Below are 23132 nucleotides of genomic sequence, written 5' to 3'. Positions count from 1 at the left end.
TTCCTCTGTTTCTTTGTACAAGCTGCTCCCTCCAACTGTAACGTCTCCCTCCCTATTCCTGTCCCATAGTCTGGTAGGGCCACCTCCTCCTGAAAGTCCTCCGTAAGCCTTCTCTTCAGTCCCATAGCAGTCCCTGCCTTCCTTTATCAAATGCTAGGCTCTGCTGTTGTGTTATCAACTCTGTGCCCAGTTGTAGCCCTCCCCTACAGTCTCCATCTCCCCCGTAGCAAAAGGAGACTGCAGCTCCTTAGGGCAGGGATCCCTCCTCCCTCAGCTGTTTCTGTCTCAGCAGCCAGTGTGGGGCCTGCCATGTAAGAGGCAACTCACAATCAATGGCTACTTTGCTTTTCTTCACACTGGCGGCGAGAGCTGTGTTTGCTTTCCTGGCTTGTCAAAAGACTGATCATAGATGCCGCAAATACTTAAAGAAATAAAATGGCTTATAAACAGGCAAAAATAAAAAAAAAATACTATGATGGTATTTTCTTAGTTCTCTCTTTTTTTTTTTAATTTTTTATTTTTTATAAACATATATTTTTATCCCCAGGGGTACAGGTCTGTGAATCACCAGGTTTACACACTTCACAGCACTCACCAAAGCACATACCCTCCCCAATGTCCATAATCCCATCCCCTTCTCCCAAACCCCCTCCCCCCAGCAACCTTCAGTTTGTTTTGTGAGACTGAGATTAAGAGTCACTTCTGGTTTGTCTCCCTCCCAATCCCATCTTGTTTCATTTATTCTTCTCCTACCCACTTAAGCCCCCATGTTGCATCACCACTTCCTCATATCAGGGAGATCATATGATAGTTGTCTTTCTCTGCTTGACTTATTTCACTAAGCATGACACGCTCTAGTTCCATCCATGTTGTCGCAAATGGCAAGATTTCATTTCTTTTGATGGCTGCATAGTATTCCATTGTGTATATATACTACATCTTCTTGATCCATTCATCTGTTGATGGACATCTAGGTTCTTTCCATAGTTTGGCTATTGTGGACATTGCTGCTATAAACATTTGGGTGCACGTGCCCCACAGATCATCCAAGCAAAAGATCAGCAAGGAAATAAAGGCCTTAAACGACACACTGGACCAGATGGACATCACAGATATATTCAGAACATTTCATCCCAAAGCAACAGAATACACATTCTTCTCTAGTGCACATGGAACATTCTCCAGAATAGATCACATCCTCGGTCCTAAATCAGGACTCAACCAGTATCAAAAGATTGGGATCATTCCCTGCATATTTTCAGACCACAATGCTCTAAAGCTAGAACTCAACCACAAAAGGAAGTTTGAAAAGAACCCAAATACATGGAGACTAAACAGCATCCTTCTAAAGAATGTATGGGTCAACCGGGAAATTAAAGAAGAATTGAAAAAAATCATGGAAACAAATGATAATGAAAATACAATGGTTCAAAACCTGTGGGACACAACAAAGGCAGTCCTGAGAGGAAAATATATAGCGTTACAAGCCTTTCTCAAGAAACAAGAAAGGTCTCAGGTACACAACCTAACCCTACACCTAAAGGAGCTGGAGAAAGAACAAGAAAGAAACCCTAAGCCCAGCAGGAGAAGAGAAATCATAAAGATCAGAGCAGAAATCAATGAAATAGAAACCAAAAAAACAATAGAACAAATCAACGAAACTAGGAGCTGGTTCTTTGAAAGAATTAATAAAATTGATAAACCCCTGGCCCGACTTATCAAAAAGAAAAGAGAAAGGACCCAAATAAATAAAATCATGAATGAAAGAGGAGAGATCACAACTAACACCAAAGAAATACAAACTATTATAAGAACATACTATGAGCAACTCTACGCCAATAAATTTGACAATCTGGAAGAAATGGATGCATTCCTAGAAACATATAAACTACCACAACTGAACCAGGAAGAAATAGAAAGCCTGAACAGACCCATAACCAGTAAGGAGATTGAAACAGTCATTAAAAATCTCCAAACAAACAAAAGCCCAGGGCCAGACGGCTTCCCGGGGGAATTCTACCAAACATTTAAAGAAGAACTAACTCCTATTCTCCTGAAACTGTTCCAAAAAATAGAAATGGAAGGAAAACTTCCAAACTCATTTTATGAGGCCAGCATCACCTTGATCCCAAAACCAGACAAGGATCCCACCAAAAAGGAGAGCTATAGACCAATATCCTTGATGAACACAGATGCGAAAATACTCAACAAAATACTAGCCAATAGGATTCAACAGTACATTAAAAAGATTATTCACCACAACCAAGTGGGATTTATTCCAGGGCTGCAAGGTTGGTTCAACATCCGCAAATCAGTCAATGTGATACAACACATCAATAAAAGAAAGAACAAGAACCATATGATACTCTCAATAGATGCTGAAAAAGCATTTGACAAAGTACAACATCCCTTCCTGATCAAAACTCTTCAAAGTGTAGGGATAGAGGGCACATACCTCAATATCATCAAAGCCATCTATGAAAAACCCACCGCAAATATCATTCTCAATGGAGAAAAACTGAAAGCTTTTCCGCTAAGGTCAGGAACACAGCAGGGATGTCCATTATCACCACTGCTATTCAACATAGTACTAGAGGTCCTAGCCTCAGCAATCAGACAACAAAAGGAAATTAAAGGCATCCAAATCGGCAAAGAAGAAGTCAAATTATCACTCTTAGTTCTCTTATACCCAAAGGTGAGAAGGGCAGCCTTAGTTAAGATGAACAAAACCAATGACCATTAACATATCCACATAAAACATTGCCATAAAACAAAACAAAGGCGCAAATGGGGATTCCTAGGGAAAATGTTTACAGTTACATTTTCTAAATTATGGATCAGGGACCTCAGCAGGGCTTAGGATGTGGAACTATATAACAAGGGGTCCAGTAACCCATGGGTATACCAAACATTGTTCGTACACTAAACAAAAGATTCATACATCTTAGTACTTTTTTCAGATGAATGTTACTTGCAAAATGCAGCTTCATTTGAAAGTGTTACTGAACTTCTTGCTGCTTTTCAGTTTCCTGTTACGGTTATGAAGGAGGTCATCATTTTTGAGAAGATTGGGAACCACAGGCTGATAGGTGGCTCGGATGCAGTTAGCTGATAGCATTCGTGTTTTGCCGTGTCTTCCCCCTCACAGAATGTCCCTTCTGTGACTGCACAGCAGCCCGTGGGAGTGGCCCGATTTCTGCCTCAGTTTAACCACCACTGATTTACTTTGAGGAAGCCAGCACTGTAAGTCTGAATCACGGACACCAGGGGGAGCATCTGCTTTGCTCCTGGTGCTGGAATATGCTGGTCCCCCCCATGCATTTAAAAATATTTATCCCATCAATTTTTGAGATGGTTAGTACATTTCTATACTGAAAAAAGATCTGGACTTTTGTAAGTACTCTGGAGCAGTCATTATCACCTTTTTGGGGGATTTTACTTAGCAGAAAAATTTGGAAAACAAAACGAAAGCCTCCCTAATTCAAGCCCAAATCTCGTGAGGACCTGCAGAAAGGCTGACAACTTTCAATTTTGCCGGACTAGAACCATGGGTCAAAACAAAAACTAACCACTGCCCCCAAACACCCCCAGAACTCCCAAGACCAACTCCATTCCCACTCCCCAAACCCAAACTTGAACATTTAATAAAATGAACAGCTATACATATTATCAGCATCAGCTCTCAAATACATCTTATCACTATACGATCAAAGCATGTTGTCTCCAGATAAGAGTGTCTTTGAATGAGCTTTAGGGAGAACTCACTATGTTATCCATTCTAATCATTTTGCCTTGGACTGGTGGATTATGAATGGCTGTTCCAGTGAGGAAGGAGGAGAGGGGGCGAAAAGCCTCAGGTTTATCTGAAGGCTATGCTGATTCTTTTTGCTCCAGGGATGCCTTCTGGTTCTAAATTCTTTCATCTTCCAACTGTCATCTACTTTACTAAGGGAGGTTAGTAATACAAGATAACCTGAGATCATGGAGCACTGGGTATAGGGCTGAAAAATCCGGTCATACAATAATGTTGCTAATCCATATTTTCATGACATCCTCTGATAAATTAACTTTGAATTCTGGAAACCAGGATGATGATTCTGGGGAGGGGAGAGGTGACCCCCTGTCACACTGTGGTTGTCACAGAACTTGGACTTAGTTGCTTAGAGAAATATGAGAACACATGGAGGCTGGTGATACTCAGTTTTAAAGAAAACCAAACTCCAAAATGCTTTTTCACATAAATTATGGAAGGCTCTTTTTACAGCAACACCTTGGGCATTCCCCAGGATCTGTTTCACGTGCTCCATCTGTAACTGAAACCCTGGTGCCTTATTTATTTTATAAAGAACTTCAGGAATCTGCAGCTAAGCACCATGGAATCCCCAGGTGGCTTTGGTCCTGGAAAAGGTTGATCAAAACCTTGACCCTGGCTATTTAGGATGAATTACACATTATCCTTCATCTTGACAGATTTGTGAAAAGACACAGATAATAATAAAAGAGCAAAAAAGTTATTTCATTGTTATAGTGCTTCATATTATGTCACTTCATCATCCTTTTCCTTTATTTTTAAATGTTCTTTTATTAAGTGAGCAGGAAAATACATAATGGAACAGATCAAAACTACAAGTTGTGCCCTTCACAAGACTGAGTGAAGCAATACATTCGTCAGAAGGCATGTTTCAGTTTCCTAAATGAGACCATACAACAGCACCCATTGGGGCTGGATATATACAGAAGTTAGAGCTGCCTGGGGCGAGCCTGGCATTCGCTTGGACAAATGATAAGGCCCAAACGTCGTTGGGTTTTCTTGAAGCTGCCTTGGGCAGGGGGATACATTTCCTGTTGTTTATTTCTTGTTTCAGGAAAGAGAAACGGTTGCCATTTTTAAACATTTAGACCAGGAAACAAAATGTAGACTCCTCTTCCCATTCCAGTAACTCTGCAGTACCAGGAGCTCGAGATGGATCATTATCTGTATAAATATGAGTTTTGAAATGCTTCTTTTCTGCAGGTTCTATATGACAGTCTCTCCTCCAGCCCTGCAGCTTGGCCTGTGAAGATGCTTCATGGAGAAAGTACAGCCAGGATCACAGTCAGGTATTTTCCATCCACAGTAGCCTTCCAGGAAAGAAGATCATAGGGCTTTCTGTTCTCTACATGAAAGCAAACTCTAGTGCTTTTATGATATGAACTTTGGACACAGCTTATTGTTTTGATGTTGAAGTAAAAGGAGCATATAGTTCTATAGCTTTTTTCAATGCCAGAACTCTGTTATTGTTTATTTTCCTTCTTTTATTAATTCATCCGATAAATACATCTACTGTTTGTCAGCTGTTCTACGAAGGATTGGAGCGAGGCCAATGACCAAAGTAGACACTGATAAGCTCTATGAAAAGCAATAAAGCAGAAAATGAGGGAGCAATTACAGATTGTATATGTCTCTGACAGTAAAGGAATATTTGTGTGGGACCTAAAGGAAAGGAGGAGCAAGTCACACAGAGGTGTGGGAGAAGAGATGCCCAGACAGAGGAAGCAGCCAGGGCTAAGACCCTGAGACAAGAGCACTCTTCAGGAGTGTTCTGGATAAAGCAAGGGCAGTGTGTTGGAGCAAATGAACTAGAGAGACAGTAGATGGGGTCAGAGAAGTGGTAGTAGTGGTTGGAGTTGGGGCAAAGGATTGGTCAGATTTATGAGGGCTTTAGAGAGAGTGTAAGGAGTGGGAGTTGGGAAGACATTACTGACCTGAGCAGAAAAGTGCCATAACCTGTGTATGTTTTTAAAAGTGTTGGGGCACCTGGGTGGGCTCAGTGGGTTAAGCCTCTGCCTTCGGCTCAGGTCATGATCTCAGGGTCCTGGGATTGAGCCCTGCATCAGGCTCTCTGCTCAGCGAGGAGCCTGCTTCCCCCCTCTCTCTGCCTGCCTCCCTGCCTACTTGTGATCTCTGTCTGTCAAATAAATACAATCATTAAAAAAAAAAAAAAAAAAGTGTCATCCCAGGCAAGATGTAGCATGGACTCATATCATGGATTGTAGATATATTCTGAAGCAAGGAAAAACAAATCCCCCTCCCCCCATGGATTATATGTGGTATTTAAAAGAAAATTTAAAGGTAACTATAAGATTTTCTGGTCTGGAAGAATGGAGTTGTTTACTGACATAGGACATATGTGATGGGAGTAGAATGGTGGGTGGGGGAGCAAATTAGTTTAGTTTTGGATATGTTGAGTTGGAGATCACAACTACATACCCAAGTGAAGATATCAAGTAGGAAGTCAGACATAGAACTCTGGCATTCAGGAAAGAGGTTAGAGCTGGAGTCAAAAATGTGGGTGTTTCAGTGGATAGAGTCCCAACACTGGAAAAGATCATTTAGAGAGGGAATGTTCAGGGCTGGGCACTCCAGGAACTTGGCAATGGAGACCAAGAAAGATTGGCTAGAGACATGAGAGAACAGGAGGGATATTCCAGAGCTGAGGAAGTATTTCAGGAAGTTTTTATTCACTGTGTTCAAGACTGCAGCAAAGTCAAAAGCATAAAGCCAGAAACCCAACCATTGCATTTAACAGCATGGAGATCACATTTTTCTCAGCAATATCTATTATGGTGGGGATGAAAGCCTGATTTAAGTTGGTACAAGAGACCAAGGGGGGGGCGGTTTGCTGAAGACAGTAAGTATACATATTTCCCTCTGACGGGTTTTGCTGTGAAGGGGAGCAGATAAATACGATGGTAGAGTAAGGTGGTCAAGGTGAGTGTTTGTAAAATAAGAGATAGCAGCATGAATGTCATGAAATCCTCCAGTGGGATGGGGGAAAGTGGTGAATCAGGAGAGGGAAGGAATTGTTGGGCCAGTGGCCTTTGTTAGGGGAGTTTGCAGGGGAGGTACCCAGAGCAAATAGGAGGAGCCACCCACTTTGAATTAAGTGTAGTAATTGGTAGTATGTTTCACTGGACAAGAGCAGGAAACTGAGAAACCCGGGTATTTCCAGGCTTGTCCAAGTGGATAATGAATCCACCAAGCATTAAGGAGGGGTGGTGTCGGAGCCGGTGACGGTGAGTCAAAACCTGAAAATACTTAAGCACTGCGAGGGAGGGCTGGAAGGGAAGTAGGACTTTGTAGGTTGATGGCAAGAGTTTTAAAGCGTTGCGTGTTTAGGAGGGACGGAGAATAGTCTGGAAGTGGCAATGAGGAACAAGCAGGCATCCTGCAACTATTAATGCTTTATTACTCACATTTTGACAGAGATAACATAATATATCCCAAGGCGTGGCAGTGACTCTATGGGAAAACCCTGGCTTAGAACCCACCAAATCATTTCTAACTATTGCTCAGAACAACTATGCACAAAAACTGAAGGCTTTTTGTATGCAGGAAAGAAATACTGGAAAGTACCCAAAAGGTTCAGACTAGAAAATATGCCAAGAATATTTTCTTTTATACCTTAACACAGGTAAGACTTACCCAGTTTGAGCATATTTTTGACAATGTGAAACACTTTAGAAAACTGAAGATTTCAACAATGTAGACACTTGTAGGCATAGCAGAATGACAGCCTCCCTTCCCAATCTTGTAAACTTGGCATCTCTATGGTTCTGCTGACATCGTAAATAAGAACGCTAAAATGCACAAAAATAGTTTCACAACATCCAATTTTAAAGTTCATCCGAGCTGTCATCTTTTTTCCCCCTTGCTGTGATTTCTTGCTGTCACCTAACAGTTGAAATTCTGATTCAGGGTAATAACTGAGGTTTTTATACAAAGCATGATACAATATTACTATTCCTCCACACTAACCCCAGGGTAAGAGATTAAGAGGAAGGTGCAACTGGGGCATGGACATTTGCTATGTACACAGAATGACCCACTGCTGGAAACAAAAACTCACCTCTCCACCAGCCTTTGCTCCGGCTCAGTAGTGCGATGCCTCCCACTGATGGTAAAAATAAACCATCAAAACCAAACCCTCGTGAGGAGTTGAGTTAGTTTGAAGATACCTATGCAAAGTCAAAACTCTGTAATCTTTAGAACATTTCTATTTCTAACTGTGTTGCTTAGTCTTCATCCAAATGTTTGGCCTCGTGGACACAGAGTCCAAGATTTTGATCTGAATTTAAAATATCTCAAAAAACGTATCCAGGGACTTCTGTTTAAAAACACACTTCTGTGGGGATTTTAGTTTTGCCGCATTCTGGCACTTCCTGGAATGGCAGGCCTACAATTAAGTTTGCAACAGAGAGTTAGGGTCCCCTACAGTTTAACACTATGCCATTTTTTTGAATCTTCTCGTTGCCCGTGGAAAACTTCCCAGAACAATGATACAGTATGGAACTCAAACAACACTTGAAAAATGCTTGGTAGAAATGTACCAATGGTCAGTTTTGAACCTGAAAGTTCTCAATGGATTTTCTTCTTTGCTGGGGCTTCTGAGAAGAGTTCAGTTTATACCATTTTGAGGCCCACGAAAGGACAGCACACCTTAGGGTTCCTGATACTACTATACTCATCAAAGCCAAAATGTAGTGGCATTTGAGAAATATTAGCAGGTAGATGAAATCACATTTAGATTTTTGGATTTTTACATTGTGACTATGTAGTCTCAAGGGAGACCAGTTATAGATTTGTTTGTTATGCTTCATTTGATTTGGTCAGATTCAGACTTTTGAGGAATGAACTAAAAGATAACTGATCATTCACAGAAACTGTTGAGAGGGCCAGAACTTAGTATCAGAAAGGATTTGGGAACATCAGGGGCTTGGGAAGATGATTCAGAATTGTTACCAGTGTGTTGTGGTTATTTTTCTGTTTTCCTCCAGTGGGTTAAAAAAAAAATTTTTTTTTCTTTCTTAAAAATAAGGTAGCACATTTCATATCTTAAAGCGATCAGCACAAATGCAGTGATGCCTGTTCAAGCAGACTTCCAAGGACAGCACACACTATCGACACAAAGAGCTCTTCCACATTTCCAGAATACAGTGACAAGAACTGGTACACATAATAATAAAGAACCCCCCTCCCCTTTTTTTTTTTTTAACTTCATGGAATGGGAGGTCAGACTTCAGGCACTTCTTTGTCTGGCAGTGGACAAAACCAAAAGGGTTCCGACCTGAATTTCACATCTCTGTCTAATCTACCGCACAAGAGGGACCAGAGACACCAATGACCAATGAGTCACAAGAGCAGACAGAAAACTGTTAGTAAGTCTTGACAACCAGGAATGAAGATGCTTTTTAAAAATATGTACTTGATGCCAAGTATGTAAGAAATGTATCTTAGAAAGCAATGCCATTGTATTAGAAAAATGGAGTCCCTGTCCAGGTGACCTTGTGGGATTTCATCTGGACCTTGATCTATACTGTTGAAATAGCTGTAGGTCTTCTTGAAGCATCATTTAAGTCTTCAAGAAAAATAGCGTCATCTTATATAACCAGAGCCATTGATTCTGTGTGGAACTCAGTGCAAGCTGTCTGCATTCATACCCTGTGCACTGGCAACAGCCAGGGTGTAACCCGCACGGGGAGAACGCTCACTGTTTGAACGGAGATCTTAGAGGTCTTCTGTTTCTGCAGTATGGACGCGGGAATTCACACTATTTTCCCCCTCACTGGCACCCCAAAATGATGGTCACCTGTCAGAACCTGAACCAAGACTATGGTTTGGGCAGGCTCCACGGATTTTATAGTATGATGATCAATTTAGAGCAGTAAGTCCTGAAAAGATCTCGAGAAAATTACTTTGGGGCAAGGGCTCAGTTTCACTTTGTAGAACAACAAAAATAAAATGAGCCAATTCCATAAACAAAATCCCCTCTGGGAAGAACTAAAACTAAACACTGAAAACTAATTAGTTTAAAAAATTAAAGAAATTTTTACTAGGGTGCTATTAAGATGGACAAAAAGCACAACCCTCCCCCCACCATTAAAAAAAAAAAGGAAGGAAGAAAGAAGATTAGCAAACCAGAAAACTGGGAATTGCTATGAACCATAATAGTCTGAAATACTCAGCACAACTGGGGTCTCAGTGTGTCAGGCCTAGGGCCTGTCCTGATGGAAGAGAATGTATTTTTGAAGATAAAAGCTACAGGGAAGTTTTTAGATATCTGTTAAGGAACACAGCTTTGTTAGGGGCCCTTTTAAATTTAGTTTTGCCTTGTACTCCATGTAAACTATTTGTACAAAAATATAGAAAGGCATGGCTTGATGTTTAACGTCTGTGTTTTATTGTTGGCACCAGAAAAAGCTCATGTTCTATGTTATGTCACTGTACATACTGTAAACAAGACTGCATTAATATTGTTTTTATGAGTTTTGTTTCAATGACTCTAGATTTTAAAAAATACATTCACAAACTACCTTATGTTTAAACACAATGATTCCCTTTTATTTCTTAACTGTACCCAAAATCCCACAATAAAAAAATCATTTAAAGCTGTGTGTTTCGAACTCATCACTTAGAAATCAAAACAAAACATAACATAAAAACAAAGATCAGTTTGCAACATAATTTAAAGAAGCTTCTGGTTTAAGATACCACAGCAGCGATATAAAGAGCTGGTGGCAATCACATTTGGGAATGAGACCCAAATCAATATATTTTGTCCACATCCGCATCCAATTACAGTAGTTGCTAAATTCAATCCAAAAAGTTATTGCTGAATTTGTTGCATGGAATTTGTGAAGATAGTATTGTTCATCAGCAGAGCCATAGCAGTAAAAATGAGAACGGGAGGATTTCATTGCTTTTAAGAGCTAAAGGGACCTTGATGAGGACATCTCAGTGATCGCCTGAAGGTAATCCCCAATTCCATTACTGTGTGTTACCTGTTTCAAATGGAAATGATGCTATGAGAACTACCACTACAGGAGGGCCATAATCACCTACTTCAGAAACTGCAACAATTCCCCTGCCCTTCCCCCTTTTACCCAAACCACCAGATTGAAATGGCTCCATTTTCCTAAGTCTATTTCGTTCTCATTAATAGTACATCAGCTGCTAATGTATTTAGGCAAAAATCAGTAGGATCACAGACTTCAAGAAATACAAAAATCTGTTTACAGGAATTGCTTTCTCCAGAAGCAAGTCGCATTAGTTTTTGTTGAAGTTGGATTTTTAAAAAATTTTTGAAGAACAATTTGGTCAACTACTGTTTTGTTTAAAAAGTAGGAAATACACCTGAGATTGCCAGTTGAGCTCTCTATATGTCTCCTGGAGATAACACTGCTGTGATGAACAGTGAAACAAAACAAACGAAACGAGGTAGGTTAAAACAGGAAGCGCAACACATATCGTTTTGCAACACCTCGATACCACAGGCGGCCATGCTTGTAGCTTTGGAAAAAAAAAAACCCAGACAGTCACGTCAAAGTTCAAAATCATCCGAGTAAGAGTTTATAAGGACACAAGTCAACCTGAACTAAATACATACATATCTCTGCACAAATGTTGTTTACCGTATGTTGGGTAATTTGGAGGAAGGGAAAATGATTAGGGTCTCAGAATTCTGGCCAAAGCCTTGCTTTTAAGTTCTATAAACTCTGAACCAATGATGCCTGCTGTGTCTCAGGCAGGCTTAGTAGTCTAGTCCCTTCTCTCACCAACCCAGAGAGAACACAGGCAGCTCAGAAACATTTATTATTATTATTTTTTCAGTCACAGTTTTCATCTTGAGAAAGTGGCACCCTCAGGAGAAAGCTGGGAATGACCAGAGTCTGGATGTCATTCACTCCCCAATTCCCAGAAAGAACTCAACAGTCTTACTCCTAATGAAGCCCAAAGCCAGTGACCTCTTTGCTAGAGGCTTTGTGCATTAAAAAAAGAATGTGTGTGTATATATATATATATTTATTTATGTATATATATATACGGATATAATATATAAATTTTTTTTTTTTTAGTTTGTTTCCCAGAAGCTCTTTTTGTCCAACCCCGTCAGTCATCCCATCTTTTGCCCTGATCTGTTGCATAATAGCTGAGGGAAAGTTGTGTTACAGAGTCCCTCAATCGCTAGAGCCAACTCAACTCAATGGCACTACTATCCCATTCAACACATTCCATTCTGCACAGGGCCATATAAAAATAGGGCCTGTCAGACTCACAAAAATGGTAGTTGATTTTATTAGTCTAAGGCTAGTAGTTTAGCCATTTAAAATCCATTTCCCCAAAGAGGGGAAAACTAGTATTTTTCTTCTCTTTTAAAAATTCATTAGCCAGTTGCTATCAAAAAGCAACCTTTGGGTTGGTGAAGGCAAAAGAGTTCTAAAATTACCCCACTATGCAATTATGGCCTTCAGTGTAAGGAGATAAGGTACATTTATTGTGCTGTCTCTCACCATTTGAAATTGGAAATTTCACAACATATCGTATAGTCATAGCTAGCAGGCAGACAGAATTAAAAACAGACTCATCTTCTCAGTATGCACTCTCTCCCCATTCTTACAAAGTAAGGGGATAAAGAAAAAAGGTAGAAAAACAAAACAAAAACAAAACTCAAAACCCACCATAACACAGCTTAATCATAAGAGCACACAATATTTGTTTCTATCCCTAACTCCGAAGGGCACATGGTCCATCTTTGTCCACAAACAACGCAGCATTCTTGGGGATCTCCTGGAAATTCCTGCCACCTTTTTCTCTCCTTCTCAACCAGGCTGCAACACTGAAAGATGGACTGTGGACTGTACTAGGACGGGTTGGGGGAGAGGAAGAGGGGAAAGCGGTAAGTTCAACCAAGCCTTCTGATTCTGCCTCTAGACTGGCATAAGTCCACATGAGTTATGTTCTTTTTAATTAGAAACAACGCCATGAAGATAAGTGCCAAGTGCTCTTCTGTTACCAGTTCATCATGGAATTTCTGTTGAGGGTCATGAAAAACACTTGGCTACTTCCTCCAGATCGCACGGATGCAAAAAATACCTGTTTGAAATTAAAAAGAAGTTAGTTCAACTGCATGGTTTCTTTTCCTCTTTTCTTCAACCGTCCATCCATTTCCTCTCACATGTCCTATCCTTGCCATGTGTCCGCTCTTAAGACTCAATGGCTGGTGTTTATAAAAGTGCCTTTGAATACAGTGCATCCTCTGTAAACACTCCTGACTTGATTGCTTTGATTGTGACTGTTATGTATTATGGTACGGACCTTCAGGAACATGGGAGGGGCTATATCTTGATTGGCAACATCCCTGAGGATGCTCATATTTTAAAAGGGAGTTTCATGCTAGGTAATGTGCTAGATTTGGGGCCTAGGACACAACAGGTCCTTTGTTAATCTCTGGAAAACCATAGAGGCTTCCCTTCTTTCCCCCATAATGACGATAGGGCAGACTTGAGGCCTTTAGAGAATCCTTTCAAATTCCCAAGGTCAGGGGAGGGGCAGAATTTTGGATCTATCGACTACTATACAACTTCAGTTATCAATTTTTTAAATTAAAAAAAATGGTGTGATCAGATAGGGTAAGTTGTTTCATGCTTATTCACTTTGGTATATCAAGAGTTAACTCTTGGCTTGTCTGCTGCTGCAGGCATATCCTAAGCCAAAGGAGAGATGGCATTAATAAACAGAACCACAGTCCATTAGGTCTGGGTCTGTTAAATCATTTTATCAAACAACTAAGCAAAATTTGGGTTACTGCTTGCTTGAATGTCAGTGAACCACTGCCCTGGGAAAATAATATTCTGGGCTGTGGCTTAGCCCTTAGTTAGCCAACACCAAACTTAGGTCCAAGGCATTTACTTTTGTCACTAGTGTAAAGTCTCTGCTACTTCATTTCCACAACTCCTTCAGAAGAATGCTGTCTCTCCCAACAACAACTTCTTAGGAAGTTCTGGGGGGAAATGCTTGTCATTCAGCTAATGCTACATATGTAAGTATAACTACTATTGGGGTCAGTGAATTAAAATGGGGAAACACAGAAGACCCATGGAAACACACTGGGTGGGGGGAGGGGAAGAAAGGGCTGCTGTTCTCTCGGCTGTGTGCACCCTGGGCTCTGAACCTTGGGCCCCGGATACTGGTGTGGTCCCTGCCTGCTCCAGTGGGTGTGGGCATGGCTTAGAACTGGCTTCCTAGAGTGGGTCGTCAAGGAACTGAAGTGTGAGGATTTATACCGAGATCACTCCTAGTCTTATGATCGATCCCCAGAGATTGCGCTGGGCCTAGAATTTTACTAGGGGTCAGGCCTATTTCCTGGCATACTCTGGGAAGGCCCTGGAACCATCCTTAGCACCCACAGCTATTGTCTACACAGACTGCACCAGGTCAGAGTAGCTGGCCAGGGTCAAATATAGTCTGGACTCACCCCCAGGGTTGGACTAAGGCTGGTCTGGCCTCTGGGGAACCAGGATGGACCAAGAGATGTACGTCTGTTCAACCCATCACATTCTTTATTCTAGGTGTTTCAGGCCTGCTATTTGGGGACAGCATTTCTAAGTTGGCCATAGTCCCAAAGGATGAATTCACAAATGAGCACAGCTTAGCGACTAAAAACTCTGGGTTAGTCTACAGGGAGGGCAAGGGAGAAGCCACACTGCTGCAGAGTACCCTTCTGAGGTGACTGATCATGCCAGACGGACGCCACCAATTTCACTGCAAAACAGTCCCCCTATGACACTTCAGAAGAAACATGGCTGGAATGACACAGGACATGGCACTAGTTGAGTTTGCGACTGAGCATTTCTTAAGGAATGGGTGACATTTTTTAAAAAGTTTGTATTTCTTCATGTCAAATGTTTTACATTTAAAGGTGAATATAATGTGATGGGTTGGGTTCCCCATAGTGACTTTGTGAAAAGTCTCGAAGTGGAGTGTGAAGCTGACCCACTGTGAGTGATTTACGATGGGCCAACTCTCCCACGTGTGTAGGAGAATTTGGGGTGTCTGCTGAGTTAGCATAAGGCCTGCAGGCCACAAAAGTTGCTAAGAGTTTACAAGAAATTCTTAGAAGTTTTAATGTCTTTTTAAATATGCAAATAATATATTTTGAGGGTTCATGTGAATCAAACCAAATAATGCCATTTCAAGAGAATATTGATTGTTTAACACAGATGTGATTCAAATCAGTATAGAGGAAAATGAAGGTTTCACAGGTACCTGGTGGTCTCTTAAAATGCAAACACTAATGCAAATGTTGAAACGGATTTACCTTATCATTTCTTTCACATAGAAACTTTAACCTTTGAGCTCGCTTATGCATAAATACTCCATCCAAATGTCCTGTTTCCACTGACCGGATCTCAATAGCTTTCTCGCCCCAGCCCATTATCTGATTGGAATGAATGTAGGCTGTCAAAAGGAATTTCCAAAACTGCATTAAAAACATTAGATGGGCAATAACTCACAGCATCTGTTCACATCTTAACCACAAAAATGACAAACAACTTGAGATAAACAGACAAAGCAAGTCTTACAAGTGTTATTCACAGACTTTTGTTTTTTTGTTTTGTTTTTTTTTGGTTTTTTTTTTTTTTTTTTTTTTGGTGGAATCAAATGGTCGTTTCACATTTCTTGACTTTCGTTTCATTTGGGGGGTGTAACTGCTGAAGGAGATAAGGAATGGTTAACCTACCCACGGACGTGGGCATTTCTCCCCATTGGAGCACCACATCCTTAGTTATCCGGCCATAGGTGTTTACATACACCCCCTCATCCTCATAGCAAACAAGCATTTCCATTCCATCTGTTTTAGGCAAGATGACAATGGCATGAGGAGTGATATTGCCCTGAATCTAGGAGACAAAGAAAGGCCAGGCATTATTCCTTTTAAAAAATACAACAGCGTCTTGGCTATGCATCTCTAAGATGGCAAAAAAGGGGATCCCCTCCCCCCAACCCCAGCCACCATTTTCATTCCAGAGACTGACATTTTGCTTTACTTTGCTGACTTTAACCACTGACCTGTCACATACCCCAGTATACAAATACAGAATTAGGCACTAAGTCGAGAATGTCTTATTCCTACAAAAAAACAACTGCAAGTAGGGAACACCTACTACGTGCTAAGCCCTGGGCTCTTCACATACAATATCTCTGGTCCTTAGAAGGGTTCCCTGTGGTGAAAGTCCTCTACAGACGAGGCGAGGCTTGTGCACGTCAGAGGGGCAATGTAGATTGAGCAGAGCTGCCCCGGTCTTTGGTGGTAGAACTGGGATTTGAGCCTGTGTCTCACGGACAATAAAAAATCTACTTCCATCTACTTCTAAAAAAAGATGAGCGGAATGCAAACCAGCTGAATCTGACGGAAATAGGTGACACAGGGTCAAAGGGTGGGACCCAAACAGATGCCAGCATATAGGCTCTGAGTGTCCAACATGGACTATTTATCTGGGTGCCCAAATGACAGAATAAGCCAAATTAATGGCTTGTTGAGAAAACATTTAAAATGACTGGTCATTTAAAAAAAGTCATGCTACTGGAATCAGTGTAGATGGACTTGCTGTAGGAGAGGAGATGCAGTGCGGCCGGGGTCCCTGGGCTAAAGCTGTCATAGCAGCCCACTATGTGCCTGGCGGGGAGAGGAGAGGACCGAGGGTGATCACAGTGACGCTCTAGTCACCTCACCAAGCATGGGAGCTGTTTGTCCTGTGTACACATGCACACACGTGTGAAAAGCTAGGACACAGCACGGAACATGTGCATGTGTGAAAGAGACTATGTTTGTGTGTGTATGCATGTGCATATGTGTGTTTGATGTATTGAAACTAGTTTTTTTCAATCATCACACTTTTTTGCAGTAAAGCTTATAAACTCTCAAAATACCAATCAGCAACAGATCAGGCTTCAGACTCTCCTGACGGTGTCTACTGTATGTTGGCCTTGGGATCAGGTGCAGGAAATATGACTTACACTGCACCCATCCTAAGAAGTGACACCACGGGCCATATTTCTGTTTGACAGTCAGGTTTTAGGCAGTGTTCCAGTGTTGTAATGTTCATACAACAATTTTCAGGGGTTTTTGCTAAGTATCTAGAGGTATTACTTCATTTAATGCTGATGATAAGCCTCTGGAATAGGTCCTTTTATTCCCATTTTACAGATGGGAAAGCTGAGGACTGGTGAGACTCTCTAATGTGCCCATTGTTGCAAAGTGAATACATGCTAGCGCCAGGGTAGCCTCCAGTGACTGATTCTACTACACAACACCCTCTCAAGATGAAGAGATCAATAAAGACAGCAAAAGGGGACGACTGACTTCCCGAGTCACATGAACCCATCTCCCTTCAAAAGCTGAAAATAGGACGTCATCTATTGTACTCTTGCTTAAAAACCACAATTTATGCCCCTGAAGGAAAAATGTCATATGTATTTTAATCCAAAGTCCAATAAGACAACATGTCTAGTAAATGGTGAAGAATCGCTGTTACCTATTACTCAGTTTCAAGCATTCATAAAGATCAGTTACACCCACGTTTTATGTATTGAAAGCGTTGTCTATTTAGTGATGGCTTTTAGCCTTTTTAGTCCATCTGCTGTACCAATTAGTAAAAATTAGCTTGACTTCCACTAGAAATATGCAAGAACAAATCCCTTTTCTACATGCATGTTGTTGTAGAACTCAAGAACTTACATGAGATGGTATGTAGATATCATAAGAGTTTCCTGAATCAACATCAATTACATGAAAACCAGTGTGTGAACCAAAAATAACCTTCAATCTTTGACCTTCTTCTACTGTGAGATCAACAAGCAGTGGCTTGTGCTGGAGATCTGAAAAAGACTTTAAAAAGCACCCCATGAGTGTCCACATCATTCAAAGAGGTTATCTTAATCATTGTTTCTTTTAGCCGCAGCCTGGTGGAAGTTAATGTCTGGCTTTCTTACATTGAAAAGCCAGCGGATTTCTCTTACAGCTTTAGATCTATTTGTATTCTGACTCTAGGAGGAAGAAAGGGTCTAGCACCCATCTTTGGTCCCTTCTCCACTCCTTGTCCTCTAGGGCAGAGAAGTGGTTTAGAGTTGTCAATTTCAACAGCATTGTTATCCTTGAAGAACTTGGCATCTGGGTGCCACTATTCTTTCCTGCTTATTTCTGGCCTTTTCCTTCTGGAGAATGCTCAGCCATCTCTTTGGCCCCTTTCTTTCCCATGGAACACCAGGCCCTCACATGGCCATGACCCTTTCAGAGACAGCACGGGGTGGGCAGCTGGACCAGGTCTGTGCTGAGTCTGTTCAGAATTAATGGGCACACTCTGGTTCTGATTTTCCTTCAGTGAGGGAGTGGGCATCAGATTGGTACCTCTTAAACATACCATTGTCAATAGAGGAGGGAGGGGGAGGCTGGAACATCACAAGACTCATGGCTTACGTTGGCTAGTTCAGCTTAAGTAGGAAGGAAAAAAGAGAGCTCTAGCCAAATTTATTAAGGTTCCATGTGTTTCAATCCAGAGCCCAAGCCCCAAGTAGCTGTTAAGCATTCCTCTGTTTTCTTTTGCCATTATTTCAGCACAGTCTACTCTTACTGGGCCTTGATGTCTGGGAGAGAAGAAACCACAAGTGACTCAGCTATAATGCCACTGCCACCCAAAGGAGCCTTTTCTTCAGCTTTTGCTAGTGGAGTCTCACAGTAGGGGAGGCTCCCATCCCTCCTGTTCCAGTCCTGGCTTTTGCACTGTCCTCCTGCCAGGCAGGGTGTGGTAAACAGAACACGGGCCTTTTGCACCCTCTCATGCACCAAGGCTGGTAGTAACTTCCAAACCGGAATCCAAACCGGACCTTGAGTGAAAAACTTTCGTGGACCTAGATTTGGGCACAATGGCAGCACCAATTTAATTTTAGGTGTTAGTGTTATTACTAACCTAATACAATCTAAAACTTTCTCTCCATCAAAGTGGGGAATGGAGGAAGCCCATTTCCACCGATGGATCCATCTTCATGAGCACATCACAAACGAGCACATCACAAACATCACATCCCTTGCACTAAGGGAACGAGACAGCCTCAAAGAGTGCCTCATAGTGCTCCCAAGGCACCTTCTGGCCTCACATGGTGTAAGCGGCAAGAAAGAATATATCAAGGGTCAAAGGAAGATGAAAGCCACAAGAGTGGGGAGAAAAAGTGAGGGCCAATGTGTTCTGAATAAAATGAGAGACATGGGCAGAGAGAGACAGGGAACAGATGATAAATTCACTTGGGCTCCGGATAGAGTCTGCAGCTCTGTATACATCCAAGTGCCTGCACAGACTGGTCTTTCTGGCATTTGGGGGTCCACTTTCATGAGCTGGGGTCCACTGCTCTAGCATATCTTCATCCCACTCCTGCTGAGGGGTGACCAATCCAACCATGGTGGGTCTAGACTCAGATAAGGTCAAAAAGGAAAAAGCGGAATGCAGAGAAACTAAGCCATTTCCTTATGGAACTACATTCAGTATTTACTTCAGGGGAGTCCAATAGCACTGGGGATATATGCGCATCATGTGAGTTGTTGGGGCTTTACCCCAAAAGGCTTATAAGGATGACAAGATTTGGAGACACAGTTCATCCTTGAGATTTGGTGCTGCGGTTGGCCTGCCTTTTTGAGATGACTTATCCCAGATTACCCCAGTTAGGTGCCTTTATAATGACTCTCATTGCCTAATATCACAATTAATGCTTTGTCTAGTAGCCATCCCATACTAAATGCCCCTAGGAGATGATGATTCGTTGACCTGATATGGAGGAGGGCACACCCCAATTTTTTCTTCTCCCATTCCCCAGTATATTTTATATTTATATTCACTCATCTCCCACCCCCAGTATATTTTATGGCATTTATTAGTGCTTAGTCTTTGCTTTCGGAATAATAAGCCTAAGAGTTCCTATACTTTTAAAAGGGGTTTATTATATATAGAAAAATTGGCCCTAGTCGATGTGCCAGACAGACCACTTTGTTAACTGGTACAAACCAAAAAAGAAAAAAGAAAATCTTTTTTAGATAATCACATGCCCGCTTACCTTAAATGCCATGAACTTATGATATGGTTTAGGAGCCCAGGCATATATTTCCACAGCATTCTTTAAGGCAATCACTAGGAATTTAATCCTTTCATATTTAACTGTAATAGACAAATGATAAATTGAGAAGGCATACCAACGCACTCAGAGTTTTGCATATGTAAATACATACGCCGCTCTTGGTGGGGGATTTGCTCATAGAACAGACTAAACTTTCTTTAAAGCACTCCTTCAGAATACTTGGGGCCTTTTGCTTTATACCGAAGGCTCTTTTCTTCATCTTAAGGGTTAGGACTCTCTTTAATCACTAGGTCTAGATATGAATTATTCATTGTAATAAGAACCTGCATAGTCACCTTCACGTTCCCCTCCCTGGCTTTTATAGTCACCCACATGCTAGAAGTTGAGAGCTGGTATGGCCAAATGGTAGAAAAATTAGCAAATGGCTAGACATGAAAGGGAGCCATTTGCTTATTATCCAAATATGAGTTCCGATGACTAGGGATTTATAAGTGGTTACTGCCTATAGAGAGATCCCCCTCTCCAAACACTGCATGAGGCTGTAGCAAAGACTGCTGTGTATGAACCAGGAAGCAGGCCCACAGCAGACAATGAGTCGGCCAGCACCTTCACCTTGATCTTCCCAGCCTCCAGACCTGTGAGAAATTCCTATTGTTCATGGTATTCTGCTCTAGCAACCTGAACAGGCTAAGACAGTACACGTAGCAGTCATCTCCTTCGTAGAATAGTTGAATGAACGGAATACCGGTGTCCAAAAGGGAACTGGACAGCCCATGGCAGTGAACCAAATTCTTGCTCCCTGAGCTCTTTTTCTTTAGTGTGCCCTTGCTGTTTACATATTCTGTCTTTAATATACTTTCAGCTACTTCCTTGGCTATTGACTTCCATATTTCTAAATAATATGCTTATAATGTTATTTCTTGATTTTTTTTTTCAGCTGGAGATATCTGTTGACTTGAGAGCATGGGAAGGAGTTAGTCTCTCATAACTGTCTCCTCTCTCTAGTTCTCTCTCACATGCACACACACGTTTCTTCCTCCCCCACACCACTGATACAGTTACAGTTCAAATTTTTGGTTAAATCAAGATCCCACGTTGAAATGATTATTGTTCACAGCTGAGGCATATAGCATGCCACAATTACATTTTCTTTCTTGTTTTTCACCCCCCCCCCCCCCAGTTCCTTCTTTTCCTTCTAAGCACATGTAGACTTCCTGCTAGCACTGTAAATGCCTTCAGCGTGGTCAAATGTAGCAGGTAATCTATTCATGACATTTTACTTTCCTTAAAGGCACCCCTTTTAGAATACTCCCTTGTCCCACTCTACCTTGACTGATTTCCTGATTTCTCTCTAGGCCTATGACAGAGTTGTCACCCACATTTCCTTCACCATCATTCCAGGTATTTTCTTCATTTTTTTTTTTACCTGGATTCCTAGATTTATGCCTTTATTTTGATGGAATACATCAGTCAGTAGTTTTCTGAGAACCAGTGTATGGAACATAAATGTGGTGAGCCCCTGCATGTCTGAAAATGTCTTCATACTACATTCAAAGTTGACTGATGGTTTGAGGGTGTGATGGCTAATTTTTATATGTCAACCTGACTGGGCCACAACGTGCCCAGATATTTGGTCAAACATTGTTCTGGGTGTGTCTGTGAGGGTTTTTCCAGATCATATCAACATCTGAGTGGGTACACTGAGAAGAGCAGACTGCCCTCTCAGTGTGGATAGGTTTCATCTGGTCAGTTATAGACCCGACAGAGTAAAACAACTGATTAAGAGGACACCTCCTGCCTGACTGCTGAGCTGGGACACTGGTCATTTCCAGACTTCAGACTGGGTCTGAGAGATTGGCTCTTCTGGGTCTCCAGCTTGCCAACTACAGATCTTGGGACTTTGTAGCCTCCATAATTGTGTGAGGTAACTTCTGTAATAAACTACTTTTTATACAGAGAGTATATTTACATACCCATATATGTATGTATATACCTCTTATACACACATACACCCAGGGTGTGTGCGCATGTGTATGTGTGTATCCTATTAGCTCTGTTTCTCTTGAAAACCTGGTTAATACTGATGGGTTATAAAATACTACTTGAAGGCTTTGCTCCATCATATTCTAAGCTTGTAGTATTGCTGCTAAATCTCAAGCCCCCTATATATAAACTGTTTGTTTATTTATTTAATTATAGTATGGAAGCTTTATAGACCTCCTCATTTCCTGGGTACTGAAATGTCATGTTAATATATCTTCCTTTGAGTCTTTCTTTTTTTTTTTTTTTTTCCATTCACTATAATGGTTATTCAAAGTGAATCCTTTTAGCTTGGGACTTCGAGTCCTTAGTTCTAGAGATTTTCTTATATTACTTCTTTGATACTTTCTTCCCTTTCTAATTGTTATCTTCTCTTTTTTCTAAACTCATGTTACTTAGATTTTGAAGCACTTGGACTGATCTTTTACCTTCTTGCCTTTTGTCTCCTTTTCTTTTCTTTTCTTCTGGTCCTACTTTCTAGGAGATGTCTCATCTTTACCTTCTGATACATCTATTACACTTTTTATTTGCTTGTCAATATAGTCAAATTTCTGAGACTTTTCCCTTGCTCTCTGACCTCCACTGACCCTGCTCCAAGTGTCTTCTTAATGGTCCCTAGTCTTCTCTTCTGGAAATAGTTTTTCTAATCTCTCTGAAGTTATTAGAGCTTCTTCTTTATTTTTCCCACTCCTCATTAGCTCTGGCTCCTCTCAAGTCCTTTCTTACTGTTAAAGTTTCCTTTCTATTGCTGGATGTCCCTGCTTACCCACTGCTGGGCTTCAGGTTTCAGTGGTCACATAGCAAGCTTCCCATGGCACTGCCAATGTTAGTACCTAGACATCTTTTCTTTCTGGCCATTTTGTTTCTCCAAAGACAAATCTTTCAGTCTCTTGCTTGGGTATATAAGTATGGCTGACGACATTATGGGAGCTAAAGGGGAGAAGAAGGGATGTGTGTATGTGTGTACATGAGGGTCCTGGCAATTCCATGTTCCCACAATTCAGATTGGCCATGCCAACTTTTCCTCCTCCGCTGCAGTGGGAGAGAAGTCGTGGCTCATCACCCTTCCAATAATCCTTCTGTTTTCAGTTCCACCATATACCTCCATCTCAGATAACATCTGGGGCCTCAGATTTTGGGCCTTTCTGGG

At 41.4% G+C, this 23132-nt stretch overlaps 1 protein-coding gene and 1 long non-coding RNA gene across 6 annotated transcripts in view; one reads left to right on the top strand and one right to left on the bottom strand.

Annotated features, from left to right (window-relative positions):
- Positions 1-10208, top strand: part of LOC131824870 (uncharacterized) — a 106214-nt gene extending 96006 nt beyond the window's left edge. Inside the window, exon 3 of the long non-coding RNA XR_009351015.1 lies at positions 5015-10208. This is a non-coding gene — a long non-coding RNA (uncharacterized LOC131824870). The remainder of the gene's footprint in view (positions 1-5014) is intronic.
- TNIK (TRAF2 and NCK interacting kinase) overlaps positions 10198-23132 on the bottom strand; it is a 380511-nt gene continuing 367576 nt past the window's right edge. For all 5 annotated transcript variants that reach the window (XM_059163479.1, XM_059163483.1, XM_059163480.1 and 2 more), the window contains 5 exons: positions 19922-20022; positions 17559-17708; positions 15561-15720; positions 15138-15277; positions 10198-12913 (listed from right to left, as the gene is read on the bottom strand). In XM_059163479.1, the coding sequence (XP_059019462.1) occupies positions 12830-12913; positions 15138-15277; positions 15561-15720; positions 17559-17708; positions 19922-20022 (635 nt within the window). In that variant the 3' untranslated portion in view covers positions 10198-12829. The remainder of the gene's footprint in view (positions 12914-15137; positions 15278-15560; positions 15721-17558; positions 17709-19921; positions 20023-23132) is intronic.

This window comes from Mustela lutreola, chromosome 2, assembly GCF_030435805.1.
Source record: "Mustela lutreola isolate mMusLut2 chromosome 2, mMusLut2.pri, whole genome shotgun sequence".
Classification (NCBI taxonomy): Eukaryota; Metazoa; Chordata; class Mammalia; order Carnivora; family Mustelidae; genus Mustela; species Mustela lutreola.
Note: the sequence above shows the minus strand (reverse complement) of the source record. Positions and strands in the feature narration are given on the sequence as shown.